The sequence below is a fragment of the Lactuca serriola genome, chromosome 1 (assembly GCF_051521515.1).
Source record: "Lactuca serriola cultivar US96UC23 chromosome 1, Lser_US96UC23_V15, whole genome shotgun sequence".
NCBI classification, from domain to species: Eukaryota; Viridiplantae; Streptophyta; class Magnoliopsida; order Asterales; family Asteraceae; genus Lactuca; species Lactuca serriola.
Genome location: NC_136408.1, coordinates 109,500,058 through 109,515,361, shown reverse-complemented (window position 1 = coordinate 109,515,361; position 15,304 = coordinate 109,500,058). Strand labels below are relative to the sequence as shown.

General features: G+C 35.6%; 1 protein-coding gene across 1 annotated transcript; it reads right to left on the bottom strand.

Moving 5' to 3' along the window:
• Positions 1–11,335: 11,335 nt before the first annotated feature.
• On the bottom strand, positions 11,336–11,923 carry LOC145060098 (uncharacterized). The gene has a single exon (XM_079007823.1). It carries the CDS (start codon positions 11,921–11,923, stop codon positions 11,336–11,338), a length of 588 nt encoding a protein of 195 aa, XP_078863949.1.
• Positions 11,924–15,304: the final 3,381 nt, after the last annotated feature.

Genomic DNA, 15,304 nt, shown 5'->3' with positions numbered 1-15,304 from the left:
GGGTCAAAACAAAATCATCGAGGGGCCCAAATATCACTTCTAATCCAAGAAGGAATAGATAAACTTCGACTCATATGTTTGCTCTACTACTTGTTGAATTACACACAAAGGTACGTTTTATAACATCGAGTTACCAATGCGTTTTCGTACAATCAATGCATAACCAACTCATAGGTAACAAATCATATGTCTAGGTTTGAAGACTTATATGATATTACCGTCTCACGATCACTCGATATAAATTCCATGAAGTGATACTAGTGACCGTGGGTTGGAATCCAATATTCAGAACTTATGAGCACTCATGAGTGTTGTAGCCCCCTTTTTCCAACATCTTGGACCTCTACAAACCAACCCATGACAGTCTTGATTTATATGTACTTCCAACATATGATTGACTGTGGAGAATTTGAATACTATGATATATACCATAACATAATTAATTTGGAAGTCAAAACATGAAAAAAGAAATATTAGTAAATGATTGACAAGAGATCATAACACTTTTCTCATAAATAACAACTTTTATTTATCATCAAATGTCAATTACATTTTACATATTTCATAAATTATCTAACTTCTAAATCTAATATCATCTCTTAGCCCTATGCTTCTAGCATGCTGAAGATGCTTAACCCTATTCAGTCACTTCGTGAGGGGATCTGTCGGGTTCTCATCTGATGATACCCTCTTTGCCACGAGAATTCCTTCTTCTATTCGATGCCTGACGAAATGATATTTTCTGTTGATGTGCCTGGATCTACCGTGATCCCTTGGTTCCTTTGCTAAGGCAACTGCACTTTCACTATCACAGAAAACTTTCCATGGGCTCCTTAATATCTGGTATAACTCCAAGGTCTCTGATGAAGTTCCTTAGCCATATATCCTCCTTTGTTGCTTCACTTGCTACTATATACTCTGATTCCCAAGTGGAATCAGCCACTGTATCTTGCTTGGAACTTTTCCAAGTAATTGTCCCTCCATTTAGGGTAAACACGCAGCCCGACTGAGAGTGGAAATTATCCCTATCAATCTGAAAGCTAGCATCACTATACCCTGCTACTTTCAAGCCATCACTCCCACCAAGGGTAAGGACCCAGTCCTTAGACCTTCGCAGGTACTTAAGAATATTCTTTACTGCAGTCCAGTGAGCCTTGCCAGAATTACTCTGATATCTGCTAACCATGCTTAAAGCAAAAGAAACATCAGGACGAGTACAATTCATAGCATACATGATCGAGCCTACAACGGAAACATATGGGACTCGACTCATCTCAAGTCTCTTCATGTATACTCGGGCTCTGAGTTTTACTCAGTCTGACATTACACTGAATAAGTAAATCTTCTTTCTTGGAATTTTCCATACTGAACCTTTTCAACACTTTGTCCAAGAAGGTAATATGACTAATTCCAATTAGTCTTTTACTCCTGTTTCTCAAAATCTTTATCCCGAGGATATAGGCGGCTTCTCCTAGGTCTTTCATAGCGAAACACTTCGTAAGCCAGGATTTCACTTCCTGCAAGGTTGGGATGTCATTTCCTATGAGCAATATGTCATCTACATACATTACCAAAAAGCTAACTATACTCCCACTAGCCTTGACATATATACAAGATTCATCTTCACATATCGAAAAGCCAAACTCTTTGACTTTCTCATCGAAGCAAAGATTCCATCTGCATGGTGCTTGTTTCAATCCATATATGGAATTTTCAAGCTTACACACCCTATTAGGGTATTCTGTACTTACAAAACCCTCTGGCTGAACCATGCAAACATCCTCAGTCAACTTTCCATTAAGGAAAGTGGTTTTGACATCCATTTTCCATATTTCATAGTCATGAAATGCAGCAATGGCTAACAGAACCCTAATAGACTTAATCTGGGCCACTGGTGTAAAGGTCTCATCATAATCAACTCCAGGAGTTTGAGAATAATCCTTTGCAACCAGTGGTGCCTTATATGTGTGTACATTACCATCCATGTCGGTCTTCTTCTTGAAGATCCATTTGCACCCTACTGTCTTACGACCTGTTGCATTGTCAACCAAGTTCCAAACATGATTGTCATACATGGATTGTATCTCGCTATCCATAGCCTCTTTCCATTTAGCAGAATCAGGGCCTGCCATGGCTTCCGTGTAGTTGTTAGGCTCTTCTAGATTTATTAGTGTATTATCACTGATAAGGGTATCACCTTCTACAGTAATATGGAAACCATAATAATGCTTAGGTGCATTCCTAACTCTGGTGGAACGCCTCAGAGGTATGTACCCTTCAGTCGGATCAATAGAAGTTTCCTCCTCAGGTTGAGGGCTAGGGTTTGAGGTTCCTTCACCACTTGACTCTTGAATTTCTTCAAGGTCAACTTGCCTCCCACTGTCTCCTTGGCTTATGAGTTCTCTCTCTCTCTCTCTCTCTCAAAAGACTCTTCTTCTTTCTACAAAGACCACATTGTCATTGGGTCTGTAGAAGATATAAAAAAAAGATTTATGTGGGTAGCCGATGAAAATACACCTCTCACTTCGAGGTTCGAGCTTGTCGTGAGTCTCGTGTCTCACGAAAGCCTCACAACCCCAAACCTTGATGTGGTCTAGATTTGGAACTTTTCCAGTCCACATCTCGTGAGGTGTTTTGGCAACCTTCTTTGTAGGGGACTAGGTTAAGGATATGGGCAGCAGTCTCTAAGGCATACTCCCAAAATGAGATTGGTAGCAAAACTCGACTCATCATGGAACGAATCATGTCCAAAAAGGTTCGATTGCGCCTCTCAGCTACACCATTTAACTGTGGTGTTCTGGGAGGTGTTAATTGTGAGACTATCCCACATTCCTTAATATAGTCAAGGAATTTGGTACTAAGTTACTCACCACCTCAATCAGATCGAAGCATCTTAATGTTCGTGCCCAATTAATTCTCCACTTCTTGCTTAAACTCTTTGAATTTATCAAAGGTTTCCGTCTTATGTTTGATTAAGTAGACATATCCATATTTACTAAAATCATCAATAAAAGTCACATAAAAGCGATTAGCATCTCTAGTGGCGGTTCTGAAGGGTCCACACACATCTATGTGTATGAGATCCAACAAACCTTCACCCCTAGCACAAGTGCCAGTAAAAGGTGACTTTGTCATTTTTCCAAGTAGACAAGATTCACAACTATCATCCGACTTTAGGTCGAATGATTCCAAGACTCCATCCTTTTGGAGTTGGCCTATGCGTTTCTTGCTTACATGTCCAAGACGACAATGCCATAAAGATGCTTTATCTAAGCTAGTGGAAGAATCGATGCATAATACACTATTTCCTAAGTTATCTACAACAAATACAGTTTCATACACACCATCACAAGGTAATGCTTTAAAATAAAGAACACTATTATAGAAAGCATCAATACCACCACTTTTATTATCAAAATAAAAGGTGAAACCTTGTTTATACAATGCATGAAAGGAAATAACATTTCTTGCCATTTCTGGCGAATAACAACATTTATTCAAGTCTAATGTAAACCCACTATCTAGTAACAAGGAATAAACTCCAATCTTGGTGACAGGTGAAACGTTCCTATTCGCCATGATTAGGTTTATCTTTCCATGTTCCAAATCCTCACTTCTTCTTAGTCTCTGCACATTAGAACATATGTGAATTCCTCAACCTGTATCAAGGACCCCAAGACTTAGAATGAGGTGAGTTATTAGACAATATAGTGTATATACCTGCATGGTTAGGTTTTACTTTCCCATCCTTCAAATATTGTTGGTATTTTGGGCAGTTTCGCTTCCAGTGCGACTTTTCATGGCAATAGAAGCATTCAGCCTCATTAGGGTTAGCAGAAGGAGTGACAAAACCTTTATTGGTTTTGCTTGAAGAGGAGCCTTCAAGGGTCTTACCCTTGGTACCTTTAGAAGGGTTCTTTCTCTTCTTACCTTTTCCATGCCCGATTCCCAACTCATTGGCCGTAGTAGGAATAGGAGGAGTAGTAACACCCGACTTACCCTTAAGACTACTTTCTGCAGTCTTTAAGAGTCCTTGAAGTTTACTAAGTGTAACTTCTTCCTTATTCATGTGATATGTCATTCTAAATTGATCATAACATGAAGGTAAGGAGTGCAAAATGATATCTATTGCTAACTCCTCAGGAAAGTCAACATTCAGTTTCTTCAAGCGATCCACAAACCTTTGCATTTTCCATAAGTGGGTCGTGAGGGACTGATTATCCTTCATTTGGGTGGTTATCATGGAGGAGACTATTTCATACCTCTCTTGACGAGCATTTTGATGGTATCGCTCCATCAAGTCCATGTGCATCTCAAAAGGGTAATAGTCCTCATAGGACTTTTGAAGCTCAGATGTCATTGTGGTAGTCATGATACATGCTACTTTGGTATCATCCCATTCATGTGCTTGAAATGAAACAATCTCCTCTGGGGTAGCAGTTGACTCATAAATCTCCTTCAGCTCCCTATCAAGGACATATTCTTTGTCCTCATAGCGAGTGACCATCCTGATGTTTCTGATCCAATCCATAAAATTGGATCCATCAAAGATGACTCCCCGACAAAGGTTCATGAGAGAGAAGGAGCCAGTAGCGTTTGAGCCAGAAGCATTGTTATTAGAAGACATCTGAAATGAAAGAATAAGTTGAGATTAGATTTCAGGATAGTCCTTAATAAAGCACCCAAATGCTATATTAAGGCTAGGACCCACCACAATATTTTATAACTTAGAAGAGGGATGTCGTAATCCAAGCTATAAAATATATGAAGATAGGTGAATGACGATTAACCAATTTCCACCATAAAACGGAATAAATCTTATTAGGCTTTAATTGGTTGAGAAATTCCTAGGTTCTTTGAGATTCATTGAGCTTTTCATTGGCATGTTTCAATCTCAAGTGTGCCCTTCAAGTTTTGTGACTGGGATGCCGAGGATCAGAAAACAAGGTGTGAAGTAACCATGCAAATTACTTGGTACACTTAATGTATTACTCCTCAATCGTAGTGTCAGTTAACCACACACGCTCCAACGATACTATGATAAACATCAAGTCACCCTTTTCCTACCTTGATAAGTACAAGTTAGTGTGCCGGTTAACCACACACGCTCCACTAACGACTTAATCAAAGTGCAAAGTGTAACTTCATAGATTAGCACCTTATTCACATTTTCCTAAAGTAACTAAGATTGGGAATTAATAAAAGTTTAGTTACTTTAGTATATTCATAATACTTATTATGAGAATTATAGTCCTTGTTCTACCTTTTTGGCTAACGACCCTCCACCAATCAAGGAAGAGGTGGGTGAGAATAGACACCCATTAAGTTGCCATTTTATAGGCAACAACCTTATACCCCCCCCCCCTTATAGACCGGCTTCGTGAATGAGGCCTACTAATGGTAAAATGACTTATATCTTATGCATATATAATTATTATTCACTTATAATATTATAGAGTATAAGGGTTGAATTTTAATATTTAAAATTCTAGGGGTTGGAACTAAAGTTTTAATTATGACTTTACTTGTTCCAAAACTTGAGGGCAAGTTTTGTAAACATTCAAAACTTTTCATTTCTCATAACTTATGAGTTTATTAGAGTATTAAAGTGAAGACTCTTCATTTTCATAACTCTTGTGTTCTTTTAATGGTTTTAATTCAAGTGTGACTCTTGGTTTTTCCATAACATGAGGACAAGTTATGGACTCCATTAAAACACATAATGATCAAGAATTAACTAACATGGAGGTTACAAATAATTCCTACGATCATCTAAATTCGTAAGTTCAAGAACATGATTATCAAGAATTTCAAGAATCATAACAAACTTATATAAAACTTGTAATTTTTGATAATAGTCATTGTAAATGGATTAGCATAAACATTACACCAACTAAAACAAGTTTTAAAACACCAAAACAGTTTAGGGTAATGTTTCTAGTCTATTTCTAGCAGCATAACTCGAAAATCTGAACACTACAACAAGTACTCGTCGAGTGCATGAACTGACTCGACGAGTTGCATGCATTTCTTCATGGACTCGTCGAGTCTCCCTTTGGATTCGGCAAGTTCATGCGGGCAGTGAACAAAAAACTGTGTTTTTCAGCTATTTTGCATCAAGTATCAAACAAACAAGCCTAGGCTATGATACCACTTTTGGGTTTTGAGCATTCTAACACTCCTATGGTGTACATGCAACCCTAGAAACCTTGGATCTATGTTTGACTAAGATACATGCAAAATGATTTTCCAAGGTTCATAATCCTATCTATCATACATGGGGATCTTTTATTCTAATAGTTAGTAAGAATTACATACCTCTTTGTAGCTTGGATTCCTTTGAAACCTTGTGAGCCTAGCACCTCAAGTATGATGCCTCAAATGCCTCAAACAACACCAAGTACACCTGGAATAAACTCTTAAGAGAATAAGAACACTTAGTATTTTAGCTAGCCCTCTTGTATTCACTCTAGTTGCCGAAAATGGTGAAGAATGGCTTCTTTATATAGTATGTTACAATTAGGGTTACACTATGTAAACCCTAATTGTCATGACCTTTCATTTCCATGACCCATGGGTTATGTAACCCCCATGGAGCATCCATGGAGAATATTATGTGTTTAACCCAACTTGATAATCCATGGAGCCTTGACCCACTATATATGTTATGGATGATTGACACAATCAACCCATATATTTAATTAGTCTTCTTTTGATCACATAATTAATTCTAAATTAATTATTGATCAATACTAACTAAATATTATTATTCTTATTATTAATATATTAGAACTTATAATATATTAATAAACCATAAGTGTCTTATTTCTCTCATTTAATCTATCCAAGTGCATGATGCCATGCAACCCAAATGGACCATGCCGGGTCAGGTCAAATACATACCAAATATAGTTATGGACTTAGACACTATATCCAACAAGAATTTCATTGGATTGCGTATCTTATTTTTGATTGTAGAACGCTTGACTTTTAATTTTTGTTGCAGCTGGAGATATATGGCGTCACCATAGCAGGGGGAGAACCTTATTAGGGCCACAGGGCATGGCCTTCTGATTTTTCATGTGCTCAATATACCTGGAATATTATTTGGTGCTACTATATATACCGCCTCAATTACATAGATTGTCACATCATAGGGCTCACAAGCACTATTACACTCACATGGGGAGGGGGTTATGATAAGCAATTTCTAGGGTACATATAAAATTCTCAATATTATATAGATGTAGTTCTGTTTCTGCATAACTTTCCGACGCCTGTAGATTTATGATATTTTCATATTTACTATTCAACAAAATGATTTAATTAAGTAATTAACTTCAAAAAAAACCAGAAAATTAATCTTTTATCAGTATCTCATTAGACATTAGGATAATAAAAAAGAAAATAAATAAGTAATAACAAAAAGTCTAAAAAATGCTGAAAAGACGAAACCAACCTTAGTAAAATTAGGATACAATTTGACTACGGAAATCAAAACCAAAAAAATTATATTAATTGGTAAAAAAACTTATACAGTATACACCTTTATATCGCCACTTTGGAGTGCTCATCGGTCCCTTTTTCCTCTCTGCCTTAGGTGAACTATGTGTAGTCTCGTGTCTTTTGTCTCCGCTATTTGCCGAATGCAACACCGACCAACAACTTTTCTGACCGGTGCATTTATTACCTCTCTTCTTCATCGTTTACCCTTTAGCAATTTATGTGGTTGGTGAGTTGTGCTTCTATCTTCCCTGTTATAGAGAATATTTTCCTATGAATTGGCCTTGTGCCTCTCACGTATATTAATACCACAAAAATACAAAAAGTGCTACAAATAAGAGTAACGGGCTAAATACAATACTAGGCTACCCAACCAAATACAAACTAACTATAAAACATATACATACATATGTACATCTAACAGCCCCCTGCAATCCGAACGAGGGGTCGTGAACGAACGTTCAAACTGAACCGATAGTCAAACAACAGAGTAGATGGTAGCCCCTTGGTAAAGATATCAGAGTATTTGTATGAAGAGGGAACATGAAGAGCACGAATCTAACCGAAGGCCACTTTATCACGCACAAAATAGATGTCGATCTCGATGTGCTTGGTGCGTTGGTGCCGAGCTGGATTCGTGGACAGGTAAACAGCAATAACATTTCACAGTAAACACGATTAGTAGTCAGAGGAGGGTAAAAGAGCTCCCAGAGTAAGTGACAAAGCCAACTGGTCTTGGCAACGACATTTGCAACACCATGATACCCTGCTTCAGCATTAGACCTGGAAATGGTACCCTGTCGTTTGGATGACCAGGATAGAAGATTTTGTGCAAGGAAGACACAATTGCCTTATGTGGATCATGGAGAGGTAGGCATCCTACCCAATCAACATCAGAGTAAACAACTAGATCATGAGAAGGAGAAGCATAGAGCTGTAAGCCATGATCGAGAGTGCTACAAACATATCGAAGGATCCGCTTGAGAGTAGTAAAGTGAGGTTCTCGAGGATCATGCATATATTAGACACACCAGTTGAACTACATAGGATATATATGGCCGAGTGAAACTCAAGTATTAAAGTGTACCCGTAAGACTATGATATAGGGTAGGATCAGCAACAGGAGGGCATGACCAATCAAATTTTGCAGATGTTTCGGCTAGAGTTTGAGCAGGTTTGTAGTTAGATAGTTTAGCACGCTCCAGAATCACTATTGCAAATTTCTGTTGAGAGAGAAACATGCCATGACAGTCTCGAACGCGGATATACCAAGAAAATAATTGAGAGCACCCAAATCAATCGTGGAACATTCAGCACATAAGGTGGTGATAATCTGCTGTAAGAGACCTGAGGATGAAGCAATCAACACAATGTCATCAAAATAAGTTAAAAGACCAGCTATGTGACCCCATTCGATATACTGAGCAAATCTATGGTACCATGCATCAGGAGCCTACTTGAGACCATAAAGAGATCGTAGTAATAGGCATACATGATCTGGAGCAAAGGAGTCATGGAAACCCGATGGTTGATGCATATCAACTATTTCCTGTAAATCGCCATGAAGAAAAAGCGTTCTTTACGTCCAATTGATGGACTAGTTAGCAATGAGAGATGGAAATACTAAGAATTATCCAACTAATAGCAGGTTTAACAACCGGACTAAACTTTTCATCACAATCAATGGCAGGATGTTGGCTATGTCCATTAGCAACCAACTGTGCTTTATATCGAACAAGAGAGCCATATGCATTAAGTTTCTTTTTAAAAATTCAAATACAATTAACAAAATTAGCATTTTGAGGCCGAGGTACAAGTACCCAAGTTCCATTAGAAATAAGTGCATCATATTCATCTTGTATAGCCTTATGCCAGTCAGGGTCTTGGAAAGCTTGAGAATAGTTTCTACGAAGAGGGGAGGGATCAGAAATATGTCAATATGAAGGTTGAGATGGTCAATGGGGTTATGAATACCAAGTCTAGCATGACTGGTCATAGGATGAGTGCTAGAAGGACCCAACAAGGTGGACCAGTTATTATTTAAAGGAAACAAAGGGGCAGCTGGAGTTGCAACAGTAGAGGAAAGGGAATTACAGGGTCATTACGCAGAAAGGAAAAATGATTTCATCAAAAGTGACTTGTCTCGAGATAATTATTTGTTTAGAATGAAGATTGAGACAACAGAATCCTTTATGACTGGAGGGATACCCGAGAAAGATACATGGGACCGATCGATGCTCAAGTTTATTGATTGTATTAAGGTGACGATAGCAGAAGCACCCGAACACTCAAAGATGAGAGTAGGACGGGTGATTGTTGAATAGTTTGTGAAAGGGTGTGTCATTGTGGAGAGAGGTGGATGGAAGGATATTCAATAGATGAGAGGACATATGGAGAGCTTACACCCAATAAGTGGGGGGAAGATGAGCTTGGAAAAGAAGTGTACGAATCATATTATTTAAAGTACGAAGCATACACTCATATTTCCCATTTTGTTGGGAAGTGTATGGACATGATAAACGAATATGTATGCCATTCGTGTCACAAACTTGATGAAAGAGAGAGTTGTCATTTTCTTTTCCATTGTCACGTTGAAATGTTTGAATATCAGTGTTGAATTGATTTTTAACATAGGCAGGAAAATGAAGAAATTTGGAGAACACATCCGATTTCAATCTAAGATGGCACACACACACAAAATGAGAAAATTCATCAAGAAAAATGACAAAATATTTTATTCCACTATGACTTTGCAAAGGTGAAGTCCATACATCCAAATGAATAACTTGAAAAGGAAATAAAGCATGAATTTTAGATAACGAGAAAGAGAAACGAGTATGCTTGCCAAGTTGACCCGCATGACAAAGAAATGACCAATCATTTTTATTACATGAAATGGAATTGCAAGAAATTAAATGTTTCAGAACTGGTTGAATAGGATGCCCTAGTCATCGATGCCACAATGATGAACTAATACTGAGAAAGACTTGAGGACTCGATTTGGTGGCTGGGTAAACATCTTTTGTGCTATCACATCGAAGGAGGGTGCGTTTGGTGAGAAAATTCTTCACAGAAAAATCAAACTCGTCAAATTCTATAGCACATTTATTATCACGAGTAAATTAAGGAACAAACATGAGATTTTTAATAATTTGGGGAGTTATAAGAACGTTTTTTTAAATAAGGGTGCGAAAAGGGTTTAAAGCAAGAATAGACTTGAGACTACCTTAATCGGCATGAACATGAGCGATCATCCCGGTGTCCATGTACCAATCTGTATTGTTTGGATCTTGAAAGGTCATAGTGTTAAATGCTTGTGGTAAAGCGGTTGGTTGATCCATATTATTCAGGTATTGAAACCATTGCCAACTATTGGGTTGATTGTTGGACTACTGAGACATGGAGAAAAGGGCATCTCGGTGGGCTAAATTCAAATTGGGCTAGTGTTGTTGAGAATTTGAGTGTGCACTATTGGATCATGGGACTTGTTGGATTGATGTAGAAGGCAGTAGCCCATGATGTTGCTTTTGACCTTGAACTTGCGACGACGTTAACCAGGGATAATATCCCCCCCCCCCCCAATTTTGACCGCGAGCAAATCATCCGCCTCTGGATCGTCCCTGTCTGTCGCCACCTCTCCCGCTGTCCCGACCTCCCCTGCCACCACCTCGGTGATTTTGACGTCCACCTCTACCGTTGGAGTTGTTAAATCGAGAATTAGAGGGGCGATTGTCATGCTGTGTGGTGAGAATGGTTGGTGAAGATGCATTGTCTTGATGTGAGGCTTGAACCTGACGGGAGTGATCTTTTGCCATGGACCGTTCTTCAGGGGTTAACATGGAGCGCGTGTCAAGGAAGGTGGGAAACGGCTTTTGATGTCGAATGGTGGTGATGACATGGGCGAATTTCCGAGATAAATCAATGATGGCATAAATGACGAGGTTTTTTCGGGTACCGGGGATCCAATATTAGCAAGAAGATCATAGACTGACTTGATACAAGTATAATATTCCATAACTATAGAATCACCATTAGTGATAGAACGAAGTTCATCATCTAATTCCATGGTTTTCGTCTCTTTATTCTCGTGAAACAGGTCTTCAATAGTCTTCCAAACAACTGCTGTAGTGGCGTTGGCTTTGAGAATAGATTGGAGAACGGATTGAGTAAGTGTTCCATATAACCATTGTTTTACAATATTGTCCACATTTTCCCAATCTGGATCATCTTCAATTTTAGTAGACCCATCAAGATGACCATATACTTTGTATCCAATGCAATGAGTTTTAAAAAGCTCTTTCCAAGAATCATAATTCAAGCGGTCGAGATCGAGAAGAAGGGGGACATAAGACTTGATATTGGTTATCCCGTAGATTTTATCGTTGGGACTAGGTTTGGGATTAGAAGGATCTCCGGTCATTGTGACGAAGGAGAAGGGAGAAGATATGAAGAGAGTGGTATGAGAAGAAGCTGAATAACAGAGGTGGAAGGTGAGAAGAATACAACCACAGGTATGGATCAACTAGGTTTAGAGGGTGGAATAGCTTGATACCATGTTATAGAGAATACATTCCCATGAATTGGCATTAGACCTCTCAGTATATTAATACCACAAAAATACAAAAAGGGCTACAAATAAGAGTAATGGGCCCAACCAAATACAAACTAAATATAAAACATATATATATATATATATATATATATATATATATATATATATATATATATATATATCTAACAATCCCCATTGGATTTGTAATCTCTATATTTTTTCTCTTTTTTTCTTTCTTTCTTTTTCATCTTTTCTCTAACTAGAGTCATAGAATTTGGTATGATAATGGCAGGAATTCGAAACACATTAGGTTATGAGCTGTAAAAAATACTAAGAGGCTGCAAAAAAAAATGTTATGTTAGTTATTTATGGCTTACGAAATGTTATTTAATTAAACTAAATAATATTATGATCCAAGTCCTTATCATATACAATAAATATATCATCTTCCTGTCCAACTTTTGTTAAAAATCTGGACATAATAGCTTTGTTAAATAATTTATATAAAATAAAAAGCTTATGAAAATTAAAAGGATATATAGAATAACTTTTTTTGTTTCAAAGTGTTAGTTTTTTATGTTAGTTATTAAAATGTTTTGATTTCGTCCCCATAAGTGATAGTGTTCGTGTTCCGCCCTTGCACCAAAGCAAGGTAGCATGTCATGACTTCTCAACTAAATTATTCCTTTTAGGTCTGACACTTTTAAATTGTTGAAGAAGGTTTCACAAGCAGCTGTTAATAAGCAGATTATTGCTTTACAAGTTTTTAAAAAATGACGTATATCGTGTTGATGAAATCTGCAATAAATTAAATCATAACTTCCTTCCGTTACAGGATTTGTTGAAGAAATCAACTTTCGATTCAATATTGAAGGTCGGAATTGAATTTGATCTTGATACTTTATTAGGATTACACGAGGTCAGTAATCAGTTCATGATCGCGTTTGACGATTTAAATCGCATCATCTTCTGATTGACAATGCGCTATGGGGGATAAAAATGTATTTCAACATCGATATTAAGCTGCTCTCTAGAAAAACATCAAAGTACGTGGCGGATAACTTCATGTATGAATTGATTGAATGAAAACGAGAGCAGATGAAAAACGGGAAACTCAATGTGCGTATCACCAGAAATGACAGATTAATTTCCCGCTTCTTAAATCTTTGATTTCGTATCCTTTTTTATTGAAAACAGGAATATAAAGACGATACATTATCTACATTTTTAATGGAAAGTGAGAAGAATCCTACAAAATTGTGTGATTTTTATTTTTAAATGGAAAAATGCTTAAGTGACACATGAAATTAGCTAATATATATATATATATATATATATATATATATATATATATATATATATATATATATATATATATATAGGTTAAGTTCATGTGAGACGGCCTAATTTTGTGAAACCGTAAGACGCATTTTTTTATTTTTTTATTTTTTTTTTATTTTTTTTATTTTTTTTTAGTTAATTCAAGTTTCGAAAATAATATTTAAAAAAAGAATTTTTTGATTTTTCCATTTATTTTGTATTTTAAAATTATTTTTAGAATATGTACAGTGTAATATTCTATTTACAATATTTCACGTATTTTTAAAAAAAAATAGGATTTTTTTTATTTTTTTTTATTTTTTTATTTCTTTTAGTTAATTCAAGTTCCGAAAATAATATTTAAAAAAAGAATTTTTTGATTTTTCCATTTATTTTGTATTTTAAAATTATTTTTAGAATATGTACAGTGTAATATTCTATTTAAAATATTTCACGTATTTTTCAAAAAAAATATGATTTTTTATTTATTTTTATTTATTTTATTTCTTTTAGTTAATTCAAGTTCCCAAAATAATATTGAAAAAAAGAATTTTATATTTTTCCATTTATTTTGTATTTTAAAATTATTTTTTAGAATATGTCAGTGTAATATTCTATTTAGAATATTTCACGTATTTAAAAAAAATGGGATTTTTATTTATTTATTTATTTTTTATTTTTTTAGTTAATTCAAGTTCCGAAAATAATATTTAAAAAAAGAATTTTTGCATTTTTCCATTTATTTTGCATTTTAAAATTATTTTTAGATTTGGTCTCACGGTCTCACAAAATTAGAATGGTCTCAAATGAACCTGAACCTTTTATATATATATATATATATATATATATATATATATATATATATATATATATATATATATATATATATATATATATATATATATAAGAGACTAAAAAGATAGACATTTTAAAGTTTATTCAATTCCCACATAAAACACAAAAATAAGTTATAGAACTAATTCGGTAAAATCAAAATACATCATTGAGCCAATGTGTTATTTCCCGTATAATATACGATTGATTTAAATGGAGTTAATGATATGCATCTCTATAAAAGAATGGAGTTAATGTTATGCATCTCTATAATAGAGATGAATATATTTTTCAACTTGGTAAAATTGATAGTGTCTTGTGTAACGTTCCAAGTTAACTCTTGACCTTTAAACTTAACTCTTGATTCAAATCAACAACATAACTTCTTTTACTTTTAACATGTGATATGGTTTCTTTATCTTTTAGGGAAACAACATAAATTCGTACACATAATTTTTACCTTTAGTATAGCATTTTAGACATTTTGATGTCATAAAAACAACGTGATGTACGATTTGATAGAAAGAAACAAAAAACAATCTATAATATATACAGAATAAAAGATGATGTTTGCCATCAATATAAATATTAATAATTACAAATTCATACCCTCATGCCCTTGATCTAGCCATATAAAACCACGTGATATATGTGATATATTGAAAGCGATAACACATAGCAATAGTCACTATCAATTGGATCAATACTTTATCCTAATTAAATGCCAGACCTTCGATTACATATTTCCATCACCATGTATAAATTTGGACGCATCCTTTTTCATGTAGGACCTTTAAATGTAGAGACGTATGTGATTCCGTGACCACGTATTTATCACCATGCAAATCATGTAATAATTCTATTTTTTGGAAAAAGGTGGAATTATATTAAAGGTCACAGCCTAAAAGAGACAAGGCTCCGCAAGAAGAAGAACAACACGAAAATTATAAAAAGTTAAACGATTACATATCCAAACCGTCTAATTACAATTTCCGTAATTTCCCCGGTGTTTCATCCACCTAAAACCCATAATAAGAACATTATCCGTCAAAATTATAGAAATCACATGAACACTGTTGAAGAGACGACCATTTC